Raw genomic sequence first — 25,271 nt, 5'->3', positions numbered from 1 at the left:
TTCTTGATTAGAGACTGTAAGAATCTCCGTTCGAGCCCAGCCCAAACAGCTGATCGGATGGTGCAAACTCCAAACAACTAGCAACTTCACCTTAATTTGTCTCTGATAATCGTACAGCAACCTCCAAAACACACACAAGGACTCTCTTGAAGGTTGGAAAGTATCTGATCACAGAAAAATCCTTCGAAAAATAGCAACCTTTCTCTTCTTGTAGTTCGAAGTTTGTTGATCAAAAATAAAAATGGATCAAGCTCACACAGGATCAAGAACTTGAAGCTAAACCACCGACCGACATGGATAAGTTTTTCACATAAGAATGGGACCCCAGCAGGTCACAAAGGCATGCCGAACACAACGTCTTTCTCAAACTCATAATGAGAGAGCCACTGGGACAGGGTCCTCCCACCTACCTACTTTGTGCAATGCCTGGCTACATTCATTCATATGAACTTATGAAGTGTCACCAAGTCAGCACCAATTGATTTTATTTCAATCCCTGCTCTGCTGTGCATATATGCATTACCTGTACATTCTTATTTTCTAACATGTCTTAAAGACGAACAAAGAAACCAAAAAAATTGAAAATCACGGACCTTGATTCTCCCCAGAAAACATTTTACAGAAAACTAATACACTGACACAATTTTCAAGCAGCTGAGATAACCAGATGGAGCAGAATTAAACTTTGCAATTACCCCCATCTGTTGTTCATATGAAATTCTAAAACTCTATAACAGGCCTCCAAATCAAATAAACTGGCGTCAAAGCTTTACAGTCAAAGCTGGGGTTGAGGTAGAATGGATCAACGATGAAGATGGCGGAAGACAATGTCTTTGTCTAGAACTTCTGCCTCCAGAACCGGGTGCACTATTACTTGAATGGCTTCTCAATTTCTTCTTATCTCCATAAATCCCCCCATCTGATCTTACTTGCCGAACCCTAGTTTCGTTCAGGCCAGCCGGAAGAACACAATTGCAGAATAAACCTAAAGTTCATTGAAAAAACATGAGAAGATTGTTAGGATAGTCATTTCTAGTGAGTAAACAACAAGCACACTATTTTTTCCGGAAACTGACCTTCTTGCCTCATAGAAATCCCAAAGGATATACATGAGCAAATAACTAACACCACATCTGTATTCTACTTATTCTCGTTTCTATTTTTACTTTTTCAGATTTGAATCTCAGCTATGTTATGATGGATTTCTGATCATGTGAGAGATGAGATAACAATGGCAATTCTTTTGGTGGCATGGCCATTCATGATGTGCTATTAAATACTGGTACTGTGCTAATAAACAATAACGGTGGGGATGCGATGAAGGAACTTCTAAGAGAAGAAGAAATTGTTACCGAGTCGAGCAAGACGGTTAACCCAACGAGGAATAGGCCTCTCTGTCAATCTGAGGCACACATCATTACAGAAGTGGTTGCAATTCTTGGTGATGAGGTGGTATGTGTTTCCAGAGTAGTCTTCTGCGAGTTTCTCCATGAATGCACGGACCTCTTTGGGACCTAAATCTGTTCTTCCTATCAGAATGGATTTTCGGAATACAAAACCAGGGCATTTCTTTGGTTCAACTTCAAAAATCCCAGTTGTTGCATGGTCATGCGCTCCAAAAGCATATTCAACGCCATGTACTGAACACAGAAATAAACACAAAAATCTAAAAACACAGAAACTAGATTCACATGTGAGAGTGAGGAAATAAATAACCAAGTCTAGTACTTTATTACAGAAATCCATTTCCCTCCCAAGAACATACATGATGTCAGCTTTGTTTATGAATTAAAATAAAAATCACTTCTTAACCAGCAAACAATAATTGATCACTCAAATTTACAACCGAGTCCACTACGTTTCACGTTTTCAAACTTTTTTTCTCTTTAGTTGAACAGGATTCAATACGAAGACGAATTCAATTCACCAACTCAAACAACGCAAAATTTGATTGTACTGCTCAGAATCTCTCTGATGATGAAAACTAATTAACCTGGGCCGAGATTTCGACTATTCATTCAGATCCAAATTACAAGTGTTTCTTGTGCAGAACATAAACTTGTAAGCCAGATTTTCATTTGATGTATGCCAGCAGATCTAAACTCGGAAACAGCAAAGACAAAAAAAAAAAGACGAATTACCTTGCACGCCGGAATGGTAGACACCAAGGCCAAGCCAATAGGCGTAGCCATTGATTGGTGTGAGATCGTAGACATTGAGATACACCGGAACTTTGCCAGTCTTCTTCTTCTTGGGCACCAATACCATTCTACACAGCATTTCTCTCTCTCTCTCTCTCTCTCTCTCTGTTTTTAAACAAGAAGAATTTCTCGAAATGAAATATGAACACAAGACGGAGAAGGTGGAGCACGAAAACCGCAACCGTCAGCGTCTTGATACATAGAAGAGAAGAACCAGACCAGACCGAAAACAACAGAACAGAATAGAAGAATCTTTGCTGAAACCGAGGACGGGAGGGATGGGATGGATATGAAATTGGAAAGATATTCGGAGGGCAAAGCGGGAAAGATAACGAGATTCCGATTACTCTTTTTCAATTCCCCGCTTTCGGTTTTGGAAGACGAATCTTATTTTCCAACTCCCAACTCCCAACTCCTCCTCCTCCTCCCTTTCCGGCGGCCGAAAGTGTTCACGCCGCGGACTCTTTTATAAGTTTATTACCAAAAACCAAAAGCAAAGCAAAACCGGATGGAAAAAAGAAGGCTTTACGTATCAAACCAACCTTACAAGTCTAAATAATAACGGAAACTACCCTTACATCAAATTTCTGCGTTTTGCCACGCTAGAATTAACTCGGGACAGAAACCGAAACGCGCTAAAAACACAACTAAGCAAAACCAAGCAGCTATTAGCTAATACAAAACTATACTAGTCCATGTCCATTCAAGAAGAGGAGGAAGAAACAGAAACTAATGCAGCTTCCACTTCTTTCTTTTTGCGGCAGAATTCTCCTCTGATGCACCAAAATAGTAATTATTATGCTTTTAAGTAAAGTAAAGAGTTTCCATTGATATCGTCCACGTTGGGTCATCATTTCATTCTTTTTCCAGACGTGTAAGTTAAGTCTTGTTTTCTTTGGAGAAAAAAAAAAAAAGTCTTGTTGCTATTGGCGTTGGGGCTGGTCTACTACTTTTTCTGCAATATTTTTCTCCACACTAACTAGTTGGGAATTGAGATTACCCGGATCGAATACTTTTGACCTTGCTTAAAGCCGCCAAGTAGGGGGAAGTAAGCTATAAACAAATATATGTGTGTTGAAAAGGATTGGTAAAAACCATAGTTCTTAACAAAATTATTTATTGGATGGCATATATTTTATCATGTAGGGAGCCGGAGCAGAACCTGGGTTCCACCGTTGGTGGCATGATAACATAGGATAGGCTTACATCTCCATGACCACGAGCCATTGTCGTCTACAATGGAGACACTATTATTTTAGACATCTACTGAAATTTACTATATACAAATCATCATCTCTAAATTTACTATATACAAATCATAGAATTCAGACACACAAGTCTAAATTGGTTTGAACCAATTTTTTCCCAAGTTCCAAATACAAGTACCTGCCCTACTTTAGTATGTTCACCTCTAACTCCACCTTTCGTTTGGATGAGAAAATTATAAAATCTGTAGGAATTTATAAATGATGGAATCTTTAACTCCATCAATCTAAAATTTCATTAATTGCAATTTCTATTGTTTGGTTGCATCTATTTAAGATTTGAAATGTGTAGTAAATTAAGAAAGTTTAAGACAAATAAAAAGAAATAGAAAAAAGTCTTGTTTTGGAAATAAAAATTGAATACTGCAAAAGAATTCATAAATGACACTTATTTTGGTGGAAATTGAAGTGAGGAATTTAAATAACGAATTCCTTCGTTTTTTTCCACAGAGAAATTTAAAATTTCCAATTTGATAATGCCAAACGAGGGAATTGACTTTTAGGAATTATGAAATCCTCATTTTCAATTAAATTCCATCATTTTTTCCTCATCCAAACACACTCTAAGTTTCTCTGTATCTTGTAGTATATTTATCTGTGCAATGAAAATGTCATAAAATATATACTAAAAAAAAATCTAATAAGATGTTATATTTTTTAAATAATATCTCTCTCTCTCCAACCATAAGCTTTTAAATACAATTTACGTATACTACTAAAATCTTTTGAGTGTATGACATATCTTCCCAAGGTCATATGCTAAATACAAGTCACAAGTGATATAAAAGATGTCACGTCAACATCTTAATTCAAAGGTCCCCTAATCTAGTGTGTATCCAGACGTTTTGAATATTGGACACTGGACAGTCGATTATGACAAGGATCATTTTTTTTTGTTAAATAAATACGATAATAAAATAAAATTCACACTTGGCTCTAACGTGGAAATAACTATATGACAACAAAATAACAATTTTGGATACTCAAAAGTACAACGAAAATGGAAAACTTGAACATCTATCTACGAACTCCCTGCCCCACATTGTTCAACTTCAACTTAGTGCTACTAGCTAGAACTCCGGCCAAATTGACTAATCAATTAACATATGGACTAATCAAGGTTAAACACATATATTTTGTTCAGACAAAGGAAAGGCTAAACCTATATCTATTTGGACTTTCTATTTTGTCATTTGTATTAAATCCAATTGTCATTTTTTCTGTTGGCTAAACCATCAATGTACGAAGAAGTTGGGTAGACTCGAATCAAAACCTTACTAATTTTTTTTTTGGGAAAATGATCATTTACCCAATTTTGGGGTTAATTAACCCCACTTACCCAAACACTCTAAAAGATTACCCACTTAGCCAAACACTCTAAGAGATTATTTCCCTAATACCCAATTAAATATTTTTTTATTCATTTTTATTTATTTTTGGGACAATTTTGCCTTCTCCTTCTTTGTCACTTAGAGAGAGAAGTCATCGGATACCTCGCCGGACTCTGGTGACCAATGGCCGGCCGCGGACTCCGGCGATCGGTCACCGGAATCCCATCCGGCTACCGGACTGGTGACCGGATTCCGGAGTCTGAATTTATTGCCCCCTAATAATACCCAGTAACCATATTATTGCCTCTTAATAATCATATTATTGCCCCCAATAATCATATTATTCCCTCCAATAATCATATTATCGCCCTCAAGTGAATTGCATAAACTCCCAAAACCAAAATGAATACACTACAGACACAATTGATCACTTTATATGTTCAATTGTACACGTTCACTTTTTTTTCCTTCCCATTCTCGGAGCTCCCAGTATACCAAAATAAATAAATAAATAAAAAGTGCTCTGGACACCCAGAAATTGCTCTGGGCACCAGATCGGATTGACCGGGGACGAAGACACCGGCGATTGCTCTAGGATCGACCAGGGACGAAGACACCGGCGATTGCTCTGGGGACGAAGACACTGGTGATTGGCGCGACCGGTGGCCGGTGGTATGTACAGATCGGCGACGAGATGCAGGTCTGGCTCGTCGCGGTCTGGGTCGAGCATCTGTCAAATCGTGCCGGAGTGGAGCAGAAACTGGTTTTCCGGCAGTCTGGGTTGTAGTCCGATGACCTGGCTGCTGCGTCAAGTTCTGGTCTGGAGTCGGATTTCCGGCGTAATTTTAACGACGGTGGGGACTGGGGAGAGAGAGAGAGTCTGGGAGTAGAGAGAGAGAGAGTATGAGGGGAGTAGGTGTTAATTAAAATGAGGGTAATACTGTCAATAGATGTTAGATTGGGTAAATGAGAGTTAAAAACTCTTAGTGGAGTAAGTGGGTAATTTTTAGGCTAAAATTAGGTAAGTGGTTACGGCTAATTTTTTTTTTTACCTTTCATTATTGGATTCATAATATGTACGATTAAAACCCGGCCCACAATCTTCATCAATTCTTGCTTCTTCCTTTTTTCTTTTACATAGATCAATGCATGTTGTAGTGTAGCTATCATCTCCAACATGTTCATGAATCATGAATATAATTCAAAGGATACTAAAATCAATTGAATGCCCACGTTCATGGTGGCCTCGACCTCGAGTAACTATTACCACAACAACTACATGTCGGGCTTTCAGGAATCACCACCCACTTTGGGGTTCCCACTTCCAACGTAGATATATATAATCGATGTTTGTTTTCTTTTGTGGAAAACAAACAAATTATCTAGAATTTTGAATGCTTGGGTCAGATTAGCAATGGTTGAATTAATTGTGATTGTGACTGCGATTGAAGCACAGAAATGGTTTATGAGGATTAGTGAAGGGCATGCATCCATGTGTGCAATTTTGACCAAGTTAGAGATATAGAGACAAACCTCTCTAGCCAAAGCCAGAGGATTAGGTTCTCTATATTCAACTTGGGCCTGAGAAGCTTAAAGCCTATGACCTTCTCAGCCCAATAACTCTTCAAATAGGCCATTGAACTGTTTCACTACAGAAGAAGGAGAGAAGCATTAGTATACCATATACCTAAACCCCCAAATCGTTAAACCCTAAACACTCTGAATGGCTCGTTTAATCCGAATTGCTCAAACTACGCTTCGGAATTGTTCTTCTTGTTCACCCAAAACCCTAATTAATGGCCACCCAAATCCTCCTCTGCTGCAAATGCACAACAGACCTTACGCTTCTGAGGCACTCTCCACATCGCCCTTGACTGCCAACATCCTTAGAATCCTGCGCACTGAAATCGAGTACCAGTCAGAGTCTGCTCCTCCTCATCAGGTTGGTCTCCTCACTCTCTCTTCCTTCTAATTTCAACTAAACCCTAAACCCTAAAGTTAGCTCTCCTTCATTTCCAAGAAAATGAAGTGACACCAGAAACCAACCATTTTGATTTACTTGAGCAATTGGAGTTATCTTTGATATTGTAATCTAGAGATTCTAATTTTGTGATGGGGACTAATAATGTATTAGCCTCCTGCAAAGTTCAATTCTTTTGCGGTGGAAGATCGGCCCGGGGAGCAGTGGATTACAATGAGACGCAAATTTGGAGATACTGAAGAGATTAAGATTGAAGTTACTATGTTTGATGGGTATGAATCTGTTCCCAAGACTGGAGATGACGGCTCTGGGGAAGATTTGCGTCTTCACATTAGTGTGCTTGTTGATATTTCCAAGGGTGACGCCTCCAATGATCTCGAGTTCCTGTGCTCGGCCTGGCCGGACCGTTTGGAGGTTCAGAAAGTTTATGTTCTTCACCGTGGTAGAATGCCGGCGAAGCCTTATTTGGGACCCGATTTCAGGTATCATCTCCATATCTAATTTCTGTTTTACAATGTTGGATGATGATCTTTATGCGGCAAAGTTTATCACTGTTGGATTGAATAGCCATGCTTTAGATGTTGCTAGCAATGATGATATGAAGCAAAAGAAAGAATGTCGGTTGTTTGGTGGTGACATTGTTTTGTTTTGTTTTTTCTTTTTCGAACAGGGATGTGAATGAGGAGATTCAAAAGAAGCTTCGTGGTTATTTAGATGCAAGGGGAGTAAATGATGGGCTTTCTTTGTTCTTGCATCAGTATATGATGAACAAGGATAGAATAGAACTTATCCGATGGTTGGGGAATCTCAAGTTGGCTGTGGAGAAATAGAATGGTACATTTCTAAGACCTCAAGTTACACTTGATCGGTAGTTAATTGTACTCCTTCGTTTAGAAACATGGCATTGATACGGAATTAGGTTCTGCATAAGATTGAGTAGCTGACTGTATATGCTTTATTTGAAAGCATTACTTGAAAGTCTCGAGTTATGTAAAGCATGTATCTCCCGGAAACTGAATATTATTGGCCAGCAACTCTGCCTAGTTGTGTCTCGAAACTGTTTTTGATTGTATGGATTTACTGCAAGCAAAGTGATGGGACATTGGCATTTTTGATGGTGCACAGTTATGTAGGCTGCCTTCATGTCTGTCTTTGTTTACATTGTTCACTGAATGCTGATATCCAGCCATTTGCTAACCTGTTAAGTCTTGCTTCGCATTATGAACTTGTATTCATTCAAACACTCTTTATCATCTAACAATGTGGAATTGCCACTGCCACGGGTTTCTTTCCTCGGGACCTATTTTCTATTAGGTTACTTCCATTAGTCCTCGTCACCCATGTTTTCCTTTTTCTACTTTCCTGCTGATATTTGGGCATCCGTCGACACCGAGCTCTATCTTGTTTTCAAGGTGCCTCAGATCATTTAGACAACCCTCGAGTAAATTATTAAGTATGAAGAAAATGCAGAAAGAAACAAATTTGTTGGAGGTTTCTGCACACTACGTACTAATTAACGAATACTAAAATGACAGAATTGCAGGCACATGTGAAGATGACTGATGACATCTTTTTGGGGCAAATTGGCGAAAACGTTGTTTATTGGTAGCGGCATGTTTATTAGTGACTTAGAAAGAATTTAAAAGCTTTATGATAAAATGTGACGCATAGCAGACTAGACTTAACTCTCATAAATCTGTAACTAAATCTTTCCTAGATTTTCATATCAGTTGAGGAAAGTGACACGGTACACGCTCCTCAAAAGAGGACAAAGATACCAGCTATATACTTCGACTATAGTTTACATAAAATTATAGGAAAAGCATTTTTTAAATATTTGCACTAGAGGACAAAAAACTTTGTCAATCAACTACATTCACAACTCGATTAAGTACTCATGAGTTATGACTCATTATCTTGCGCTTGTTTTTAGTGTCAAGTTGACAGTTTGCATATTCCATCTTTGTGAGTGGAAGCATTTTTTTTTTTAGGCAAATGAGTGGAAGCTTTGTTTGAAGTTTATAATAAAATCATTAAAATACATGAACGTTACTTTGTCAACAAAAAAAAAAAAAAGCATGAAAGATTGGAACAAACTATGAATTTATGAATAATAACATTACAGGTTCTTGTGTGTTATTATTAGGACTGTCACTCAGTCGGTTTGAATCGGTTATATGTATTACTGTACATACCTCCAACAATATGGAGTATTTACTACGTCACCAAGCATAAGTAACACCCACTTTGGGACATCCACAAGACATGACAAGGCCCAACCAAGACATACATCGTGTAGCCCTATGTTCAGGCTACGCGGCGGTATCCGGAAGTCACAAATCCGCCACCGGGAAGCCACCTTCCCGCCCTTGCCAAGATATCACCACAAAATAGCTTTCTACATGCTTCTAAGCTTTCTATACTAGAATTATGTGAAAACTTATCCCACATCGAAGAATAAGTATAGGAAGGGCATTCCTTCATCTATAAAAGGAATGCCCCCCTCCCACAATTAGGACATCCCATTACATACTTTGTAATCTTGTTAGGCCGCAAGGCTCGACACACTAGTATAGCTTTCAAGTGGACGTAGTCTCCCGCTCATGCGGAGGCGAACCACTATACTTCTTGTGTCTCTCTCTCTCTCTCTCTTTACTTATCGTTAATTAGATCCCCAACGGATCAAAGCATTAACATTGGCGCCGTCTGTGGGAAGCCAACACAATGGCTTCGTCACCTACCGTGAGCTAAGTCTGCTCAGCGGAGCTTGAAGAAATTCCTTCCTTCTTTGAGTTTATGTTTGAATTAATGTTTCTTGGCGGCAACTAGAGCAGTGTGTGCAGAAATTTACACCTTGTAGGGCGGTCAATGCTTGGTCAACGCCCGACGGGGTTGGTCAACGCCCATCAGGCTTGGTCACACTTTCGGTCAGCACCAGTCAGGGCTGGTCAACGCCCAACTCAAAAAAGTCAACGCTGACCAAAAACAAAAAAAAAACAAAAAAAAATTTTGGGCGGCACAAATTTCTCTGGACACCCAAGAAATTGTTCTCCACACCCACGTGCAGCGTTCTCCTTCTCCCGCTCCGCCCAGCTTCTTCTTCTGCTGCAATTTCCTGCTGCACGTCTCCGCTAGCCACACCAGCCAGCGACTGCAGCTCTGCAGCATCACCTCTGCGAGCCCAACCTCAGCGCCGTGCAACCACTCTGCTGGTTCCCACCGCCCCGCTAGGACGCTCCGCTAGCCGGCACGAATCTTCCGCCGGCCTCCAAGTCTGCTACAACAGTCCACCAGGGGACCCCGCCGGCATCCTCCTCCGCCGAGCTCCTGTTTCCCTACACTCCAGGCTTTCTTCTCGGCTCCGCCGACCTAACTTTAACGTCCCCCGTCCGCTGCCCAGTTCCGCCGGATAGCCTCCGCTGGCATCATCTCAAGCCCAGCTCCGCCCGCTCCACTGGTTCTCCGCCGAACTGGTTCTCAGCTGGACTAGCCCCGCTCCGCCGAGCTGCTCCACCGCTGAACTCTCCTCCGCCGGACTTCTCCGCTGGACGAGCTCCGCTCCGTCGGTCAAAAGCTCTGCCGTCCATCTTCATCAGCGGCACATCCCTCCGCCCATATCCGTCAGCGGTAAAACCTCCGCTGCACTCCGTTCGGCCAATCTCCTCCGCTGAGCACAACCTACCTCCGCCGGAGCACCAACTAAGTACTCTTCTGGACACTCACAGTTCTGCTACGTACACCCAGCCTCCATGGTTGCTTTTCCAGCATGCTTTGTCACCTCCAGCGGCCTTGCAACCACTCTGGACACCCATTTGCCAAGGTCCAAAGCCAATCAAGCCCAGCGGAGCACAGCAGCGTCAGCGCCCCAGGCCAGCCGCACTTCTCCGCTGCACTGCCCCGCTGCAGGTTCCGCTGCACGTCCCCGTCCGCTAGCTGCCCACTGCTCCGCCGAGCATCTCCACTAGCCAAACCTTTCTCCGGGCACCCATGATCAACCAGCGACCATCTTCTTCATCATCCGCCGGTCAAATTCTCCGCTCCGCCGATGAAACCCGCTCCGCCAAAAACTCATATTCTTCGCACCCAGCCATTGAGCACTTAGCTCTGTACACTGACAAGCTAAGTTTCTTTTCCATTTATGGCCTCCTCCTTTCTATGCAAGCACCACGTGCTTTGGTTTTTTTGCGTATTCCAGGAGACAGCTGCCTGCATATACACTTCATACATATATATATATCTTTATGCATGGGCCGCTTATGCCATCACCTATGAACACGTTCAGGTCATGATGAGATAGTTGTCCATTTGACAAACACACATGCCTATAATCATCCATTCAGCCACTTTTCTTTCTTGGTATATTTGTGTGTATATGACCCACAGCATAAATTTATGCATGATCAATTCATGTCCCTTCATAAATACTCTTTTATATATATGGCCTACGGTCTCTACTTCACGGAGCATGTTTTGTTGACACATCAACATGCAGTTAATTGAGTTCATATTTCTATACATATATCTTGTGGGCAGGAACATTTTCCACACATGTATATAGGCGGCTACATGCATAGGTCAATATAATTATCTCACCTAGTGCATTTCCATATACATTATACCGCCATGGCACATATGTACTAGTGTTGATTTTGCATACTCATGTACTAATCACCTATTTTGTTTCAAGGCCATGTAATCACCAATTACCTCCGCAAGTAATGAAATCATCATCTCTCTACAAAGGAACTCCGCCGGGGTCACACTCCGCTCGCCTCCAAACCGGCACCAGATAAGTGCATTCCTCTTATCTCTTACGCTCTTGCAATTTGAGCTACCGCCGATGCCATGTCTATACATGTCTCCATGACCCTTACGCATGCCTACGACATGTTCTTGGCCACTTTACTTGTACATGCTTGCTCTATGTGTTTGTCATTTTTTCATGCAAATACATACTGTACACATCCACGGTCTACGACCAAAACCGCCATGCGGTCAGGCAACGCCTCATAATAGCCATTGATCCGGCAGCAAGGGACTAGTTAACGCAGCCTACGGCAGCCATTGATCCGGCAGTTAACCCCGACGCTTGGGTACCAAAGATTGGGATCGCTTCCCAACACCCTCTGCTCCGTGCAGCTCCCCCTCAACAAACATGGCTGGGGAGTCGGGGACTCTCTAGCGGGGCCTACCAGGGGCCCGCCCCATTGAGCTTCCGCTCACGAGCTTCCCGCTCATGCCTTCCCGGCAACCCATTGAGCTTCCGCTCATCCCCCTCGAGCTTCCCGCTCATGCCTTCCCGGCAATCCTTGAGCTTCCCGCTCACGCCTTCCCGGCATTCCCAATCTTCACATTCATGTCTACTCGACACACCACATATTAATGGAACATGGAATTCTTCTACCATTTGTCGCTCCCGACAAATTGAATTCTTTTCGCGTTCCATTAATACAAGCGACAACCAAACAAACGCTTACCTTCGCAGCGCTCATACAACGTGCATTTATCATATGCAATCCATATGCTCACACGACCATACGCGCTCTCGAGCTTGTACGTCATAATCGATCGTCCTCGACGCCATTCGCGTGTATACATCAACATGTATCACGCACCTCATACGCTTATATATGCCAACGCATATCCATACAATTCACATTTGTTGCTCCATGCAACGCGCATTCTACGTATGCCTGCTTTTTGTTTTTGTTGTGCAGGTTCACGAGTCCCTTCTTGCTTACGGAGTTCGGGGACTTGTAGGGGCCCCGTGCCGCCCGGTTACTTATGCTTGACGACTTCGTGGTTATAACTCCCCAACCAAGAAGCTACTCTTACTTGGGGACTTCGGGGACTTGTACATACCTCCAACAATATGGAGTATTTACTACGTCACCAAGCATAAGTAACACCCATTTTGGGACATCCACAAGACATGACAAGGCCCAACCAAGACATACATCGTGTAGCCCTATGTTCAGGCTACGCGGCGGTATCCGAAAGTCACAAATCCGCCACCGGGAAGCCACATTCCCGTCCTTGCCAAGATGTCACCACAAAATAGCTTTCTACATGCTTCTAAGCTTTCTATACTAGAATTATGTGAAAACTTATCCCACATCGAAGAATAAGTATAGGAAGGGCATTCCTTCATCTATAAAAGGAATGCCCCCCTCCCACAATTAGGACATCCCATTACATACTTTGTAATCTTGTTAGGCCGCAAGGCTCGACACACTAGTATAGCTTTCAAGTGGACGTAGTCTCCCGCTCATGCGGAGGCGAACCACTATACTTCTTGTGTCTCTCTCTCTCTCTCTCTTTACTTATCGTTAATTAGATCCCCAACGGATCAAAGCATTAACAATTACCAACTTCAAAACCAAAATTTTCAGTTTTAAAATTGAGTTACCAATTACCAACTAAAATTTTCGGGTTTTAATCATATCTACCAAATTCGGTATTTCGGTTTTCTGTATTACTAACTTTAGAACAACTAATTATTTGTAATATTAGGTTTTTCAATTTTATAACCGTAAACTTCGTATTCATCTACTGATCATAGCTTTCTTTTGTATATATGACATCAAATTTTAGCCATTTTCAATAAAACTAGGTTATTTAACCATCTTGGACTAGGTTACTCAAAATACATGTACTATTAATTATGTAGTATATTGAGTAATGTTCATACTATTATGAAAAATTTTATGTTTATTTCTTAATATACATGTATGTGTATTGAAAACCATAGTATATAAAGCTAATATTTAGATAATCGGTAAATTTGGTATTTACCAAAACCAAACAAACTTTTTCGGTAATTTTTTATTTCGGTTTTATCAGTCTCGATTATCAAAAAGTCGGATTACCAAACTTAAAGTATCAGTTGGTATTCGGTCGGTTTGGTAATTACCAAACCAAGTGATAGCCCTAGTTATTATCATAACAGATGACATGAATTTATTTTTGACCATTTATCATCAATTCATGATGATTGTATTCACCTAGTTGATTGATATATAGTGTCTATTTTCATGATCAATAGAGCGTATTGTCAAGCACATTTTATAAAATTAAAAAAATATATATCTGATTAAAAAAAATAACAATTAGGATTTTTGTTGCTTTGATTGGTTTTTGGGGCATCTCTAGCTCGTAGGCTTTATTTTCTTCTAGTTCTGACTTCTGAGTTCTAACAAACAAATGCACTCCTTAACCATTGTACTATCGGTTGAAAATTTATAAAATTCAACTGTGACAAATAAGAAAGCAAACCAATAGAAAAAAGCTTCTTCTTCTTGTTGCTCTCAAGAATCAAATTTACACAAGCATACTTCGAAAAGTAAAAAAAAAAAAAAAAGAAATAGAAAAGCCACATCTTAGTATCCTGACAGAAAACAGATGAACATTATATGATACAATGAATCAAGAAGAAGAAGAATTCTACAGCCTAGTTAGCTAGCTAGATAGGTGTGAACTACTAGAGCTTGAGGGACAAGTCTAGGTTCTTCATTTCTTCGTGTTGACCACTCCTGAAACGACTGCCGTTTTCCAACCAACCAACATTTGCCATGTCAAATCTTCCCACACTACTAGTACTACTACCTCTTGATGATGATGTGGTTTGAAAATTCTGTGGTGCCAGTTTTCCAATCGCTGGTTGTTGATCAAAAATGGGTCTTGATGACTTGTGCCCACGATTTCCATACGAACTTCCAAACCCAATACCACTACCACTACCACTAGGCTTGTGAATCATTGAGTGGACCTGAATATCCAAAGACTTGTTGTTATAGGCACCATGAAGAGGCAGAGAAGCCATGCTCGAAAAGTAAGGGTGGTTGTGATGATGGAAGTAAGGGTAACCACCAAAACCAGCGGCCGCTGCTGTTGACGCCATCAACTGCCTTTGTCCTCTCTTTGCTAGAGTCCTCTCTCTTTTGTGTGCATTTTGGTGTCCTCCAAGTGCTTGTGAGCTGTAGAACTTTCTTTGACAATAGTTGCATGAGAAAACTCTTGGCTCTGCTGCCCCTTGATCACCAGGGCTGCTTTGATCTGTTTCTGATGATGAACCACCCATTTGCAGACTGTCGATGAGATTGAGTTCTGGGTTGAACCCACTACTGTTTGAAGTTGAATCCTTACTAGTATTAGAAAGCTCTAGATCTAATAACAGGACAGTATTGGGACGATTCACCTCTTCAATTTCCTCTTCGTCTTGATCTTCGAGTATCACTAGTTTCTTCTTGCTTTCGTTTGGATCCTGCAGTGGGGTGTTTGGACTCGGAGGAGCCTCTGGTATAGAAACAACATTCCTAGTTGGTTCCATTGAAGGATATTTTGAAGCTTTTGATCTCCAAAGGAATATTTATGAAACTGTGAGCTGGTATATAGCCAAGGCAAAACTCAAAAGATAAAAAGTTGGATTGATGGATGGGAAAGTAAATGCTTTGTGGTATTTATGGTATGGATAACAGAAGAAGAAATGGACTACAGAACTGTTCTTCTATTAGCTTTGGCTCTTAAATTAATGTTAATTACATATCTTAATCAAAAGCATGTACATATATCATATATGTATTGGATGGTAGGTTTACTTATTGTCATAGATATATAGAGTACTAGACTTAGATTGACAAAAACTAAACACGTTGTTTATAGATTGAAAGTACTATCATTTTCCACTTCCATATTAATATCTATGGATCATTGTTTTCTTGTGTTCCTTGAAATCGGATCGAGGATCGTGTTTTACTGTAAGATGCTTCTGCACTAGTTAATTCATTGTCATTTTCATAACCTAGCTGATGGTAGTTCTATTCTATAAGAAGAATATTTAAGTATGATTGTGACTAAGTGCATGTTTATCTTGTTCTTCTAGCTAAGCTGAGCTAGCTGTTGCCTACTGTCTAGGTTTTGATTACATAAATCTGAAATCCTAATCATCCTTAACTATAGAGTCCATGTTACTACAGTACAGAAGTTAGATAATTAGCACGCAATGCAATACATAATTTGAATAATTAAAGTTGACAAGGTAAAGCCAAATTAGTTCACTAGCATAAAGCTAATATTCTTAATTTTTTTTTTTTCAAAGGCGAAAAGAACGGAAATCAGATATGATTTGTCAAAGGTAGAGATGGCGACAAATGGCCGACAAATAAAAAGGTAGAAGGTGATCTATGTGGATGATCGAGTCGCTCATGCTAATATGCTATGATAGTGCTGTTTCATGCTGCATTATTAGTATTTAAAACAGATTTAATTAATTTTAACCTCCAAAGTTAAGCCCCAAGATAAGTATAACCTTTGGGTTTTTTGATATGAAATTATGAATTATTGCACGGGGATAAAGTCATTTTAGGCTGGCAACTTGTTTCACTTTCACCCAATAATAATCACATATAAAACTAATTTAAGTTTGGTAGCCTGAATGATAAAATGGTCGATATTTGAATGAGCAGGGATGGATGGAGTGATGAATCATGATATAGGAAGATATTGTGTTCAAGTCAAATCTAAATGGGGCCAAAATATCTTTCAGGAGATCTCTTTGTCTGTCTAAAACGAGTTCAGAGCTGAAAACCAATTTGAAATACAAAACAAGAATGAGACCCACAAAACTAGTGTTCCAACTTCGAATCCATCATTTCCGATCCACCTGGTGACCTGCTTAAAGACTGGTACAGTAGTACGTATGGATCCTATCTCTGAAAATCTGAACTACTTTACAATATCGTCCACATGAACTAGAAGTTGAGAAAGGGACACGTACGTACTTGATCGATTCATTTCTAAGTTGCAGGCGGATCGACTCAAATTTAGAGTCAAAACTATGACCGCACTACTTCTGCAGTTATGCATGCATGCATGTATATATTTTGCAGCACCAAAACCTGTTCTAAAATATCAGCTACTTTTGGATTCTAGACTACAGCTTGGTGCTACAACTAGGGTTCATGTATTTTCCTCCAAAACCAGATTAAGCTTTTCATCCAAAAAAACAAAAAAAAAACCGTAGAACAAAAAGGGGGGCTAAATATGGGTTTTTGTGACTTATCCAATCCTTGAATAAGTGCCCGGTTTCAAAGAGTTTTAGCTAGACTAAACATCTCCGTGATTTTCTTTCTCTGATCATTTTATTATTTAAGTTTGTCAATTAAGTTCGATATCTCTGTTTGGGAAAAAGAAAGGAAAAAATGAATATCGAGAATATGATTGGTGGGTTGAGGCTCGATGATGATGAGCCAAGAGCAAGAGCAAGAGATCGACGAAGATCAGTTTCCAATTGGGATGCGTGTGCTTGTGGTAGATGATGATCGCACTGGCCTCCTCGACTTGGAAGCTGTGCTTCTTAACTGCCATTATCATGGTTTGTTTGTTTCTTTAAGTTATATCTCATTCATCTATCTGATGGCTTTCTGCTTTGGCCTTACCTTGTTATCAAGTTTAATTTTTTAACGAGTTCTTATTTGGTATTTTAATTTGGTCAAGGACCGTTAATTAAATTGGTCTACCAAAGACTTTGATTATGTGGTTGCTTAAGATATCTTCCCTTTTGGGTTTTCTAATTTCTACCAACACTAGCTTTTTTATCTTTTTCTTTTTTGTGAACAAATTCTATCAACTCGCCAATCCTGTGATTTTTCCTAAAATTTACAGAATTTTCTGTGTATTCCTAAGAAGTTTGTTTCAAACTCAGACCCAAAAAAGAGAAGAAGTTTGTTTCAACTTTCAACCATAACTTAATTGGATACTATAGTTTAGTACTCGATCGATGAGCAATGAAGATAGGGTTCCAATTTGTGTACCAATTGATGATGTCACAACAGATAACGAATTTATTGTTTTGTTTGTTCAAATAGTTCATTCACGATGTCACAATATACTATCACAGTGTGACAGTCTTGTGATCCTAATTGTTATTAGGATTATATGAGGGAAAGGATTTAAGTACTAATGGATTTTACAGTTAAAGAGTATCAGCCATCCAGGAACGGCATTGTGGTTGTTAAGAGAAAGCAAGGTCAAGTTTGACCTGGTTATGACTGCTGTCCATATGCCAGACATTGACGGGTTCAAGTTTCTCGAACTTGTGTAACATGTTGATGAGGATCTCTCTGTTGTATGTAAGTAACCAGCTTATGTTGGAATTCTTTAGCTTCTCTTTTCACACTAGAATACTCTGATTCCTATTACTAATTAGTAATTGAAAACAACACGGTAGATAGAATGCATGATATAGATGTACTAATGTGAACAAGTGTATATACTTGCATGGTGTTGGATGTTAGTGTTGTCTGCAACTCTGCAAGTGGAGATACAAATTACAAAGGTTGTGATGAAAGGAAAATTGAATGGAGCTTGTGATTATCTGCTGAAACCTGTCAGAGTGGAGCAGCTGAAGCTCATGTGGCAACATGTGTTCAAGATCAGGAGGAGGACAAAGATCAATGTCGATTTAATGACAAATATTTCAGCTGCCACCGCTTGTTGTTGTGCCTCACCAGTCCCCCTCTCAACCAAAAGAAGACGGAAGCAATGCAATGATCTAGACGATAACAAGGATCTTTCAAAACCATCATCATCAACCCCGCAAAAGCAAAAGCCTCAGCTTGTTTGGTCTATGGAAATGAGTCCAAAGTTACAGATTGCTGTTAAACATTTAGGCAATGTCGACAGTCTGTGTTCTTCATCCTTGCTCAAAGTTATTTATCCTTTATTTCTGAGAAGAACAAATCATTTCAAATGCTAATTACCTTAAGCTTAAATTTGTTTGGATATATGCAGAGGCTGAGGCTGAACCCAAAAAGATTGTAGATCTGATGAATGTGGAAGGGCTGACAACAGAAAATGTGCCGACTGCAATCCAGGTATTATGTTCATATATATTCGTTTAGTTCCATACTTCCATACAACTGATCTTCATATATCTTCTGTTCCACCTGGGAACTTACTGTTGGTTTTTTTTTTTGGCAGAACCATAGGCTTTATTTTAAAGCATATGCTGATGCAATGGCAGCACGCGCTTCACATTCTAGCTTCTTCTTATCGGCCAATGCTTGGTAACTTGGTATGTATAACACTACTCCCTGCTGGTCTGAATTGCTAACATTTCTGGAATTTTGTACATTATAGCCGAAATTATAGTTGAAGCTTTATTTGTTATAGTGAATACTGAAAAGGAAATTAAAGAATCCCGGTTTTGTCATATTCGTAAAGCTTTTGCTTAGTAGAACGTACGTTTTGTAAGTCTGTCTTATATTATTGTTTGGATGCAGATGATGCTGCACTCCGAAAGTTTCATGAGGTGATGGAGTTGATGAATCAACAGAGGCTTAGAATAGCAAATACGCCAACCCTTCTGCAGGTAGCTAGATAAGTCCTCTGTTTCATCACAAGCTAGCCTTATATAATATATACATCTTCCAGAATCAAAGTTTTTTTTGTCATTTTCAGAGACGTAGGCTTTATGTTCAAAGAAGGGGCTCACTCTCGCAATCCAAACCGCTGATCGAACCCATAGATGGTTAATCATTTAAGGTGCAGGTTTAGGCTTACCCAGTAGTTCATTTTGTTCTTATTAATTTTCTTGGCAGCAGCAGCAGCTTTAGGCCTAGGATTGGTTGGCACCAATAATGGCCTAATGGGTGTCAAAGACTCAAAACTTACCATGAATTGCAATAATATGCCTCTTACTCGTCATTATTTTCCCCCTCAAATAAACTGTTCTAGAAGAAATAACATTCGTTTTTCCTTGAAGACAGAGAAAAAGAGTAATGGCTCTTGGATATTTGCGACTACTATGCTGGTTTAGAGAGGAGAGATTCGCAACAACAAATGAAGTCGAAAACAACTTATCTCTGGTATGGTGTTGACATTCACTGACATTAACATCTTCTAGAAATTAATTTGACTATTACTTGATGGAAAACGGCTCTTTGCCAATTTCAAACCTGAAGCAAGTGAAAAAACTAATTGGTACGTTTCTCAGATTAGTATATTGAGAGAACATTGAACCAGTATCATGTACTATTACGTAAGATAATAAAGTATTAAAAGTCATTCTTGACATTCAAGTCCGTGCGTTGCCTTAGTTTACCGGCGATCATAACTCACACAGTCACACTGTGGTTAATTCTATATAATACACCGGCCACTTGACTGCTTCAATGGCATATATGTGTTTGGTCTTCGCGACAAGGATGACCAACAATTAAGCAGCTTCATGTGATCACGAGTGTATGCTTCAAACAAAACAAGATCGATAAAATTAGTACAGTCTAATGTCTATCACGCATAACACCTATAATTTGTTCTTCAAACAATAGACAGAATTGAATTGGACGATACGTCCAAGTTTCTGGTTTTAGTTTTCCCCTACTCGATCTCCAATGGCCGGAATGCACGAAATTTGTTTTAAATGGAGTTCAAGTTGACGCAAGCAAGTTGGACCATTCTGCGGCAAAGTCGACACAGCTAGTCGGACAAGCGAATTGTCTCTGTTTAAAGTTAATTCACGAATTGTCTGCATTATACAGAACTTAGAAGTAATTTCTTTAATAAATACAAACTAAGCCCATTCCAGATAGTTAGACCTTTTCTTATCTTGCTAGGTTTGCTTTTAATTTGGCTGGAACTGTTTGATGCTAACTTAACTTAAGTCAGAAAAACCCAGCAGGAAACTTCCAACACAAAATTCCTGAACCAAAAGCAATCTGGCAAAACTTAGTCCATGCTACCAAGTCCTCTAGAGCTTCATATTCACTTTGCTTTATAAAAGCCACATCCTTAGCCGACCATTTCTAACGAATTGAACCTCAGAAATCAGAGACATCGACCATGGGTACCCCAACAACATTCATGTCATTGTTTCTCATTCTCGTAATCCTTTGCACTAGTACTGTAGCAAATGGTGATCATCCAGATCATGCTAAACCTAGTAAAGGAATCAGAGCAGCCTATTGGCCCTCGTTCAATTCATTCCCTGCTTCCTCTATACAAACCTCTCTTTTCACCCACATTTACTACGCCTTCCTCCTACCCGATCCCGCCACTTTCAAACTCAGCATCACCTCAGACGACCAAACCAAGTTACCCGAGTTCATCGGGTCGCTCCGCAACCTAACCCCGCCCGTGAAAACCCTACTCTCCATCGGAGGCGGCGGTAGCAACGCAACAGTATTCTCGGAGATGGCTAGCACCAAACAAAGCCGTCAAGTATTCATCAACTCCTCCATTGAAGTAGCCCGGAAATACGGGTTCCAAGGTGTTGACTTGGATTGGGAGTTTCCGGCTAACGTGGTGGACATGTCAAACCTAGCTCTGTTATACAAGCAGTGGAGAAAATCTCTAGACGAGGAAGCTAAGGCTAGCGGCAAGCCACGTCTGCTTTTAACCTCCGCCGTGTATTACGCTTCGGAATTTCAAGTTTACGGCGGGCCGAGATCATACCCGGCCGGCGCAATAAGTAAATACTTGGACTGGGCTAGTCCAATGTGCTTTGACTATCACGGCTCGTGGGAAAACTTCACCGGCGAACATTCGGCCTTGTATGATTCCAAGAGTAACATCAGCACCAACTACGGAATCAGGTCGTGGATCCAAGCCGGTGTACCGGCCAAGAAGCTTGTGATGGGCCTACCTCTATACGGGAAGAGTTGGACGCTCCGGGACCCGAAAGTGAATGGGGTCGGGGCGCCGGCGGTGGGCGTGGGGCCAGGGGATGGTGGTATTTTGCTTTATTACCAGATAGTTGAGTTGAATGCTCAAAGTAACGCAACGGTTGTGTTTGACAAGCAAACCAAGTCTTATTATTCCTACTCGGGTACCACTTGGATCGGGTATGAGGATGTTCGATCCGTCACTTTGAAGGTTCGGTTTGCCAAGTCACTGGGCTTGGGTGGGTACTTCTTTTGGGCTCTCGGCCAGGACAAGGATTGGACCCTATCACAGAAAGGTAAGGCACTATTTGATTTTGATTTGTGATTTTCCAAGTTTGAAATTAACTAATTGGTGCTCTGTTTGGCAGCTTCAAATGCTTGGAAATATGGCGGGTGATCAATCTGAAGGGAACTTAGTAGCGGAATATGACAAGTCTAGCCCACCATTGTTTATTTGTATTTTATATTTATCAGGTTGTTATATTATCCAGTTTCGTAACTAATTGAATAAGCAAGTCATTGTCGTATTCTCAAGGCAACTCATTTCCCCTATCCTTGATATATATCAAGCAATATTTTGGCCTGTAATTTTTAGAACTTACTTTTCACTCAGTGAGATTAAGCTCATAAAATATATAATAGGTTGATGAAAGTCCGGTTTGAGGTTACTTCAAAAATTGCTTAGCAAATAAGTTGAGTAACAAAAACTAGTTGATGAAGATTCAAAAATGGTTTATTTAAATAATTTACACCATTTGATGGCAGTTTACACAAGTTGGCAAGAAATTGTTTCGAACAGCTAACAGTTATATAACTGCTTGTGACTTGAATTAAACTATCATAGATTGGACTGAAGTGAAGTAGTTGAAGACATAATTTATGAGGCAATGGGATTCCGAGAGAGAAAAGAGGAAGATTGTAGGAAAGTCACTTTAACATGTTTTTAAAGTGAGAGCATACAATTATAGGTAGGTTATGGACATTTGGGAGACAAGATCAGCTAAGCTTCACCATTTATAAGGCTTGTATAATAGCCAAGTTGCATACTTTCCTTTGCCTCTACATAAGTCTAGCTAAGCTTCTTAGGCTAGCTAGTCATGCCAAAGGGAAATGTCATGTGACTCAAAAAGCAAAGGAATCTCAAGATTTTGCACCCAACATAGAATCTTCTAAATATGCATATCATAATACCACAGACTATATCATATTTTGAGAGAGCCTATGGCTATAGGGAATAGGGAATAGGGAATAGGGAATTAAGCAGCTTTTGTTATCATGCTCAATTTGGTTGGATTAATTATTATTAATTGTCTGGTTGGGTTGGGTTGGTTTAGTCAAATGATGATGCTTTTGATGATAATCATAAAATATAATCTACCTCACTGGTGTTTTGTTTAGGACCAGATAAACACTTGCATGATATATCTTCCAATATGCGATAGCAAAGCAACTTAATTGTCATTAGCCAGCTTATTCTTTAATTCATGCTAAGACTTCGCACTATAATTAATTAGTCTCTCTTTCTCCATCATCATCATCGTCATCATCATCTCGAAGGAAATATTATATATCGTAACAGCAATCCGTTCTCAAACCCTACCCTGCATGTGCTTATTGCTGACCACCAATGCCTCGTCTTTAACAGAGTTTTCAGTTAATTTTTGTCATTATAATAACAAATGAATTTCATTTTCATTTTCACTTTCGTTGAGAATAGCCTATAATTCCGAATGAGGTTTAAGACATGGGGGAAAGCAATCGCATCCTTTGGTTATGTGTTCAACCGTTTGTACATGTTTGCCTTCTATAAAATAGATTATGACAGTTAAGAGATTGATCTCGTTTTTAAAACTTAAGAAAATTTTGTAGAACGTCAATTATATATGATCATATTTATCTACTTGTACGTCTTAATTTCATGCAGAAGAATAAAACACGAAGAAGATGAAGAGAGACAAAGAACTAACTTTTTAATTCGCGCGATGATAAAGCTAGCTTAAGCTAGTTGAGGGTAGGGGATATTGAGATAAAACAAAAAAATCAAAAAAGGATAAAGCACATCGTATAGCTAGCTAGCTTTCCAGATGACTCAATGTCTCAATATGCGGAAGGCAGCTAGGGTTAATTATTTATATGAAAGACTCCACTAAATAAGAATGATTAGAGATGGCGAAAATTCTACTATGGAGAAAGAAGCTAAGCTAGCTGGGTATGTAGTGGACAATCCATTCATCTTTAAGGTGATTTGGTATTGCAGATATTGGGATTGATTGGTTCTCATTGCTAATGATCACTCACTCTCTGTCCCTTTCTCCAATTCCTCCCACCTTTCACAACTTCATGGATGTGTCTCTCTCCCTCCACATCACTTTAAATCATCATTTTCTAGCTCTTAGTTTATTTGTCCTCCTTAAATTGCCAGTTTAAGAGAGCACCATAAGAATCAAGCTCTTATTGGAAATATGACTGATATGATCGATCATTGGTAGTAAATATATATATATACAGGCGGGTTCCAAAGAGGACGTCCGCACTTTCGCTAAAGTGCGGACGGCGCTGCTGCAGCAGCTTTCAGGCGGTGACGGGGCGGCGGGGCTTGCCGGATGGAGGCCGGAAGCATCCCAGACATTTTCTGGGCAGCCATCGAGGTCGGAGGAGGTCGTTGTTGCAGGTTTCTGGGCAGCCCTGCAACCACGTCGCCGGGGACTCCACCGACCGCAGACCGGTCCGTCCGACCCCTGGCCTCCGTCCGGCAAGCCCCGCCGCTCTGTCGCGCCCCGAGCCGAGCTGCAACAGCGTCATCCGCACTTTAACGAAAGTGCGGACGTCCTCTTTGGAACGCCTCCGTGTATATATATATATATATATATATATATATATATATATATATATATATAGGAAAATTCTACAAAATGTTAACGTATGACATGCATACAATTGCCTTAAAAGTGGTAATTTGAGTCCTCAAAATAGTAATATTAGTCCTCAAAGTGGTAACATGAGTCCTTAAAGTGGTAAATTTTCTTAGTTACCACATGAGTCCTCAAAATAGTAATATTAGTCCTCAAAGTGGTAACATGAGTCCTTAAAGTGGTAAATTTTCTTAGTTTACCATATGAGTCCTCAAAATAGTAATATTAGTCCTCAAAGTGGTAACATGAGTCCTTAAAGTGGTAAAAATAGTTGATGTATGAGAAATGTTAACATACCATAGCTTTACCCATATATATATATAGGGCAACGGAAGACTAATCCATTGATGGTAAATCATACGACCTCATTCGGGCAATCATAAAGAGTACAAACACCCCTCATATTACAATGCATGCTCTTGAAGAGTACTAAATCCGAAGAAATAACTAAAGACTGAATTGACTGCACAAGCCGTCAGACTAAAACCCTAAAGGAAATGCAAAACCTGAAAACCAAAGGAAACTAACAACTAAAATTATTCTGACATAACCCTAAATCTCTGCATCTGCCTTGATTAGTTCGGGGCCTAAGACACTCTTGGTCTACCCCTTCACCCGTCAAAGTTGTTCAGCAGTGAACAGCCTGGATATAGGTGTTTGGCTTCAGTTTTTCTTGAGTTGGTCAACAGTCTCTTTTCTTACGTGGGCGTGCCAGCACCGTTCAGGTGCGGTCGTCGGGGGTGTCCCTTGACCTGACTTCTTTCGAGCGATTGTGGACGAGGAGAGCACCAACCTCGTCGCGGGATTCTTTGTGCCTCGTGGTGAGGACTTTTGCTAAGCTTCTTCGAAATCACACAATCGATACTCGACGTCGTAGATCGAGCAGAGCGAAAATCACTGGGAAGTAGGGAAAACTTG

The 25,271-nt window shown here is 40.1% G+C and overlaps 5 protein-coding genes across 8 annotated transcripts; 3 read left to right on the top strand and 2 right to left on the bottom strand.

Moving 5' to 3' along the window:
• Positions 1-576: 576 nt before the first annotated feature.
• LOC133738303 (deSI-like protein At4g17486) lies at positions 577-2,942 on the bottom strand. Its single transcript, XM_062165818.1, has 3 exons — positions 2,142-2,942; positions 1,353-1,640; positions 577-985 (listed from the first exon to the last, which is right to left on the bottom strand). The coding sequence occupies exons 1-3, from the start codon at positions 2,278-2,280 to the stop codon at positions 762-764; spliced, it is 651 nt and encodes a 216-aa protein (XP_062021802.1). The 5' UTR covers positions 2,281-2,942; the 3' UTR covers positions 577-761.
• Positions 2,943-6,428: 3,486 nt separating this feature from the next.
• LOC133739448 (uncharacterized protein At2g39795, mitochondrial) lies at positions 6,429-7,890 on the top strand. Of its 2 annotated transcripts, none has more exons than XM_062167224.1 (3): positions 6,429-6,739; positions 6,944-7,260; positions 7,449-7,890. In XM_062167224.1, the coding sequence occupies exons 1-3, from the start codon at positions 6,521-6,523 to the stop codon at positions 7,606-7,608; spliced, it is 696 nt and encodes a 231-aa protein (XP_062023208.1). In that variant the 5' UTR covers positions 6,429-6,520; the 3' UTR covers positions 7,609-7,890. The 2 variants fall into 2 exon arrangements, with proteins under 2 accessions (XP_062023208.1, XP_062023207.1); XM_062167223.1 differs by having other exon boundaries at positions 6,439-6,739; positions 6,932-7,260.
• A 6,254-nt stretch (positions 7,891-14,144) lies between these two features.
• On the bottom strand, positions 14,145-15,431 carry LOC133738647 (zinc finger protein 1-like). The gene has a single exon (XM_062166225.1). The coding sequence runs from the start codon at positions 15,105-15,107 to the stop codon at positions 14,259-14,261; it is 849 nt and encodes a 282-aa protein (XP_062022209.1). The 5' UTR covers positions 15,108-15,431; the 3' UTR covers positions 14,145-14,258.
• A 1,000-nt stretch (positions 15,432-16,431) lies between these two features.
• LOC133735211 (class V chitinase CHIT5a-like) lies at positions 16,432-22,118 on the top strand. Of its 3 annotated transcripts, XM_062162618.1 has the most exons (9): positions 16,432-17,150; positions 17,751-17,907; positions 18,073-18,459; positions 18,569-18,651; positions 18,758-18,851; positions 19,060-19,148; positions 19,238-19,321; positions 19,546-21,737; positions 21,810-22,118. In XM_062162618.1, the coding sequence occupies exons 8-9, from the start codon at positions 20,621-20,623 to the stop codon at positions 21,836-21,838; spliced, it is 1,146 nt and encodes a 381-aa protein (XP_062018602.1). In that variant the 5' UTR covers positions 16,432-17,150; positions 17,751-17,907; positions 18,073-18,459; positions 18,569-18,651; positions 18,758-18,851; positions 19,060-19,148; positions 19,238-19,321; positions 19,546-20,620; the 3' UTR covers positions 21,839-22,118. The 3 variants fall into 3 exon arrangements, with proteins under 3 accessions (XP_062018602.1, XP_062018599.1, XP_062018600.1); XM_062162615.1 differs by having other exon boundaries at positions 16,432-17,907; XM_062162616.1 differs by having other exon boundaries at positions 16,432-17,907; positions 19,542-21,737.
• LOC133737912 (two-component response regulator ARR10-like) lies at positions 17,018-19,092 on the top strand. Its single transcript, XM_062165377.1, has 5 exons — positions 17,018-17,150; positions 18,073-18,459; positions 18,569-18,651; positions 18,801-18,851; positions 19,060-19,092. The coding sequence occupies exons 1-5, from the start codon at positions 17,018-17,020 to the stop codon at positions 19,090-19,092; spliced, it is 687 nt and encodes a 228-aa protein (XP_062021361.1).
• Positions 22,119-25,271: the final 3,153 nt, after the last annotated feature.

The sequence above is a fragment of the Rosa rugosa genome, chromosome 3, assembly GCF_958449725.1.
Source record: "Rosa rugosa chromosome 3, drRosRugo1.1, whole genome shotgun sequence".
In the NCBI taxonomy this organism is placed as follows: domain Eukaryota; kingdom Viridiplantae; phylum Streptophyta; class Magnoliopsida; order Rosales; family Rosaceae; genus Rosa; species Rosa rugosa.
The sequence above is the reverse complement of the archived record's forward strand: the minus strand, read 5'-3'. Positions and strand labels throughout refer to the sequence as shown.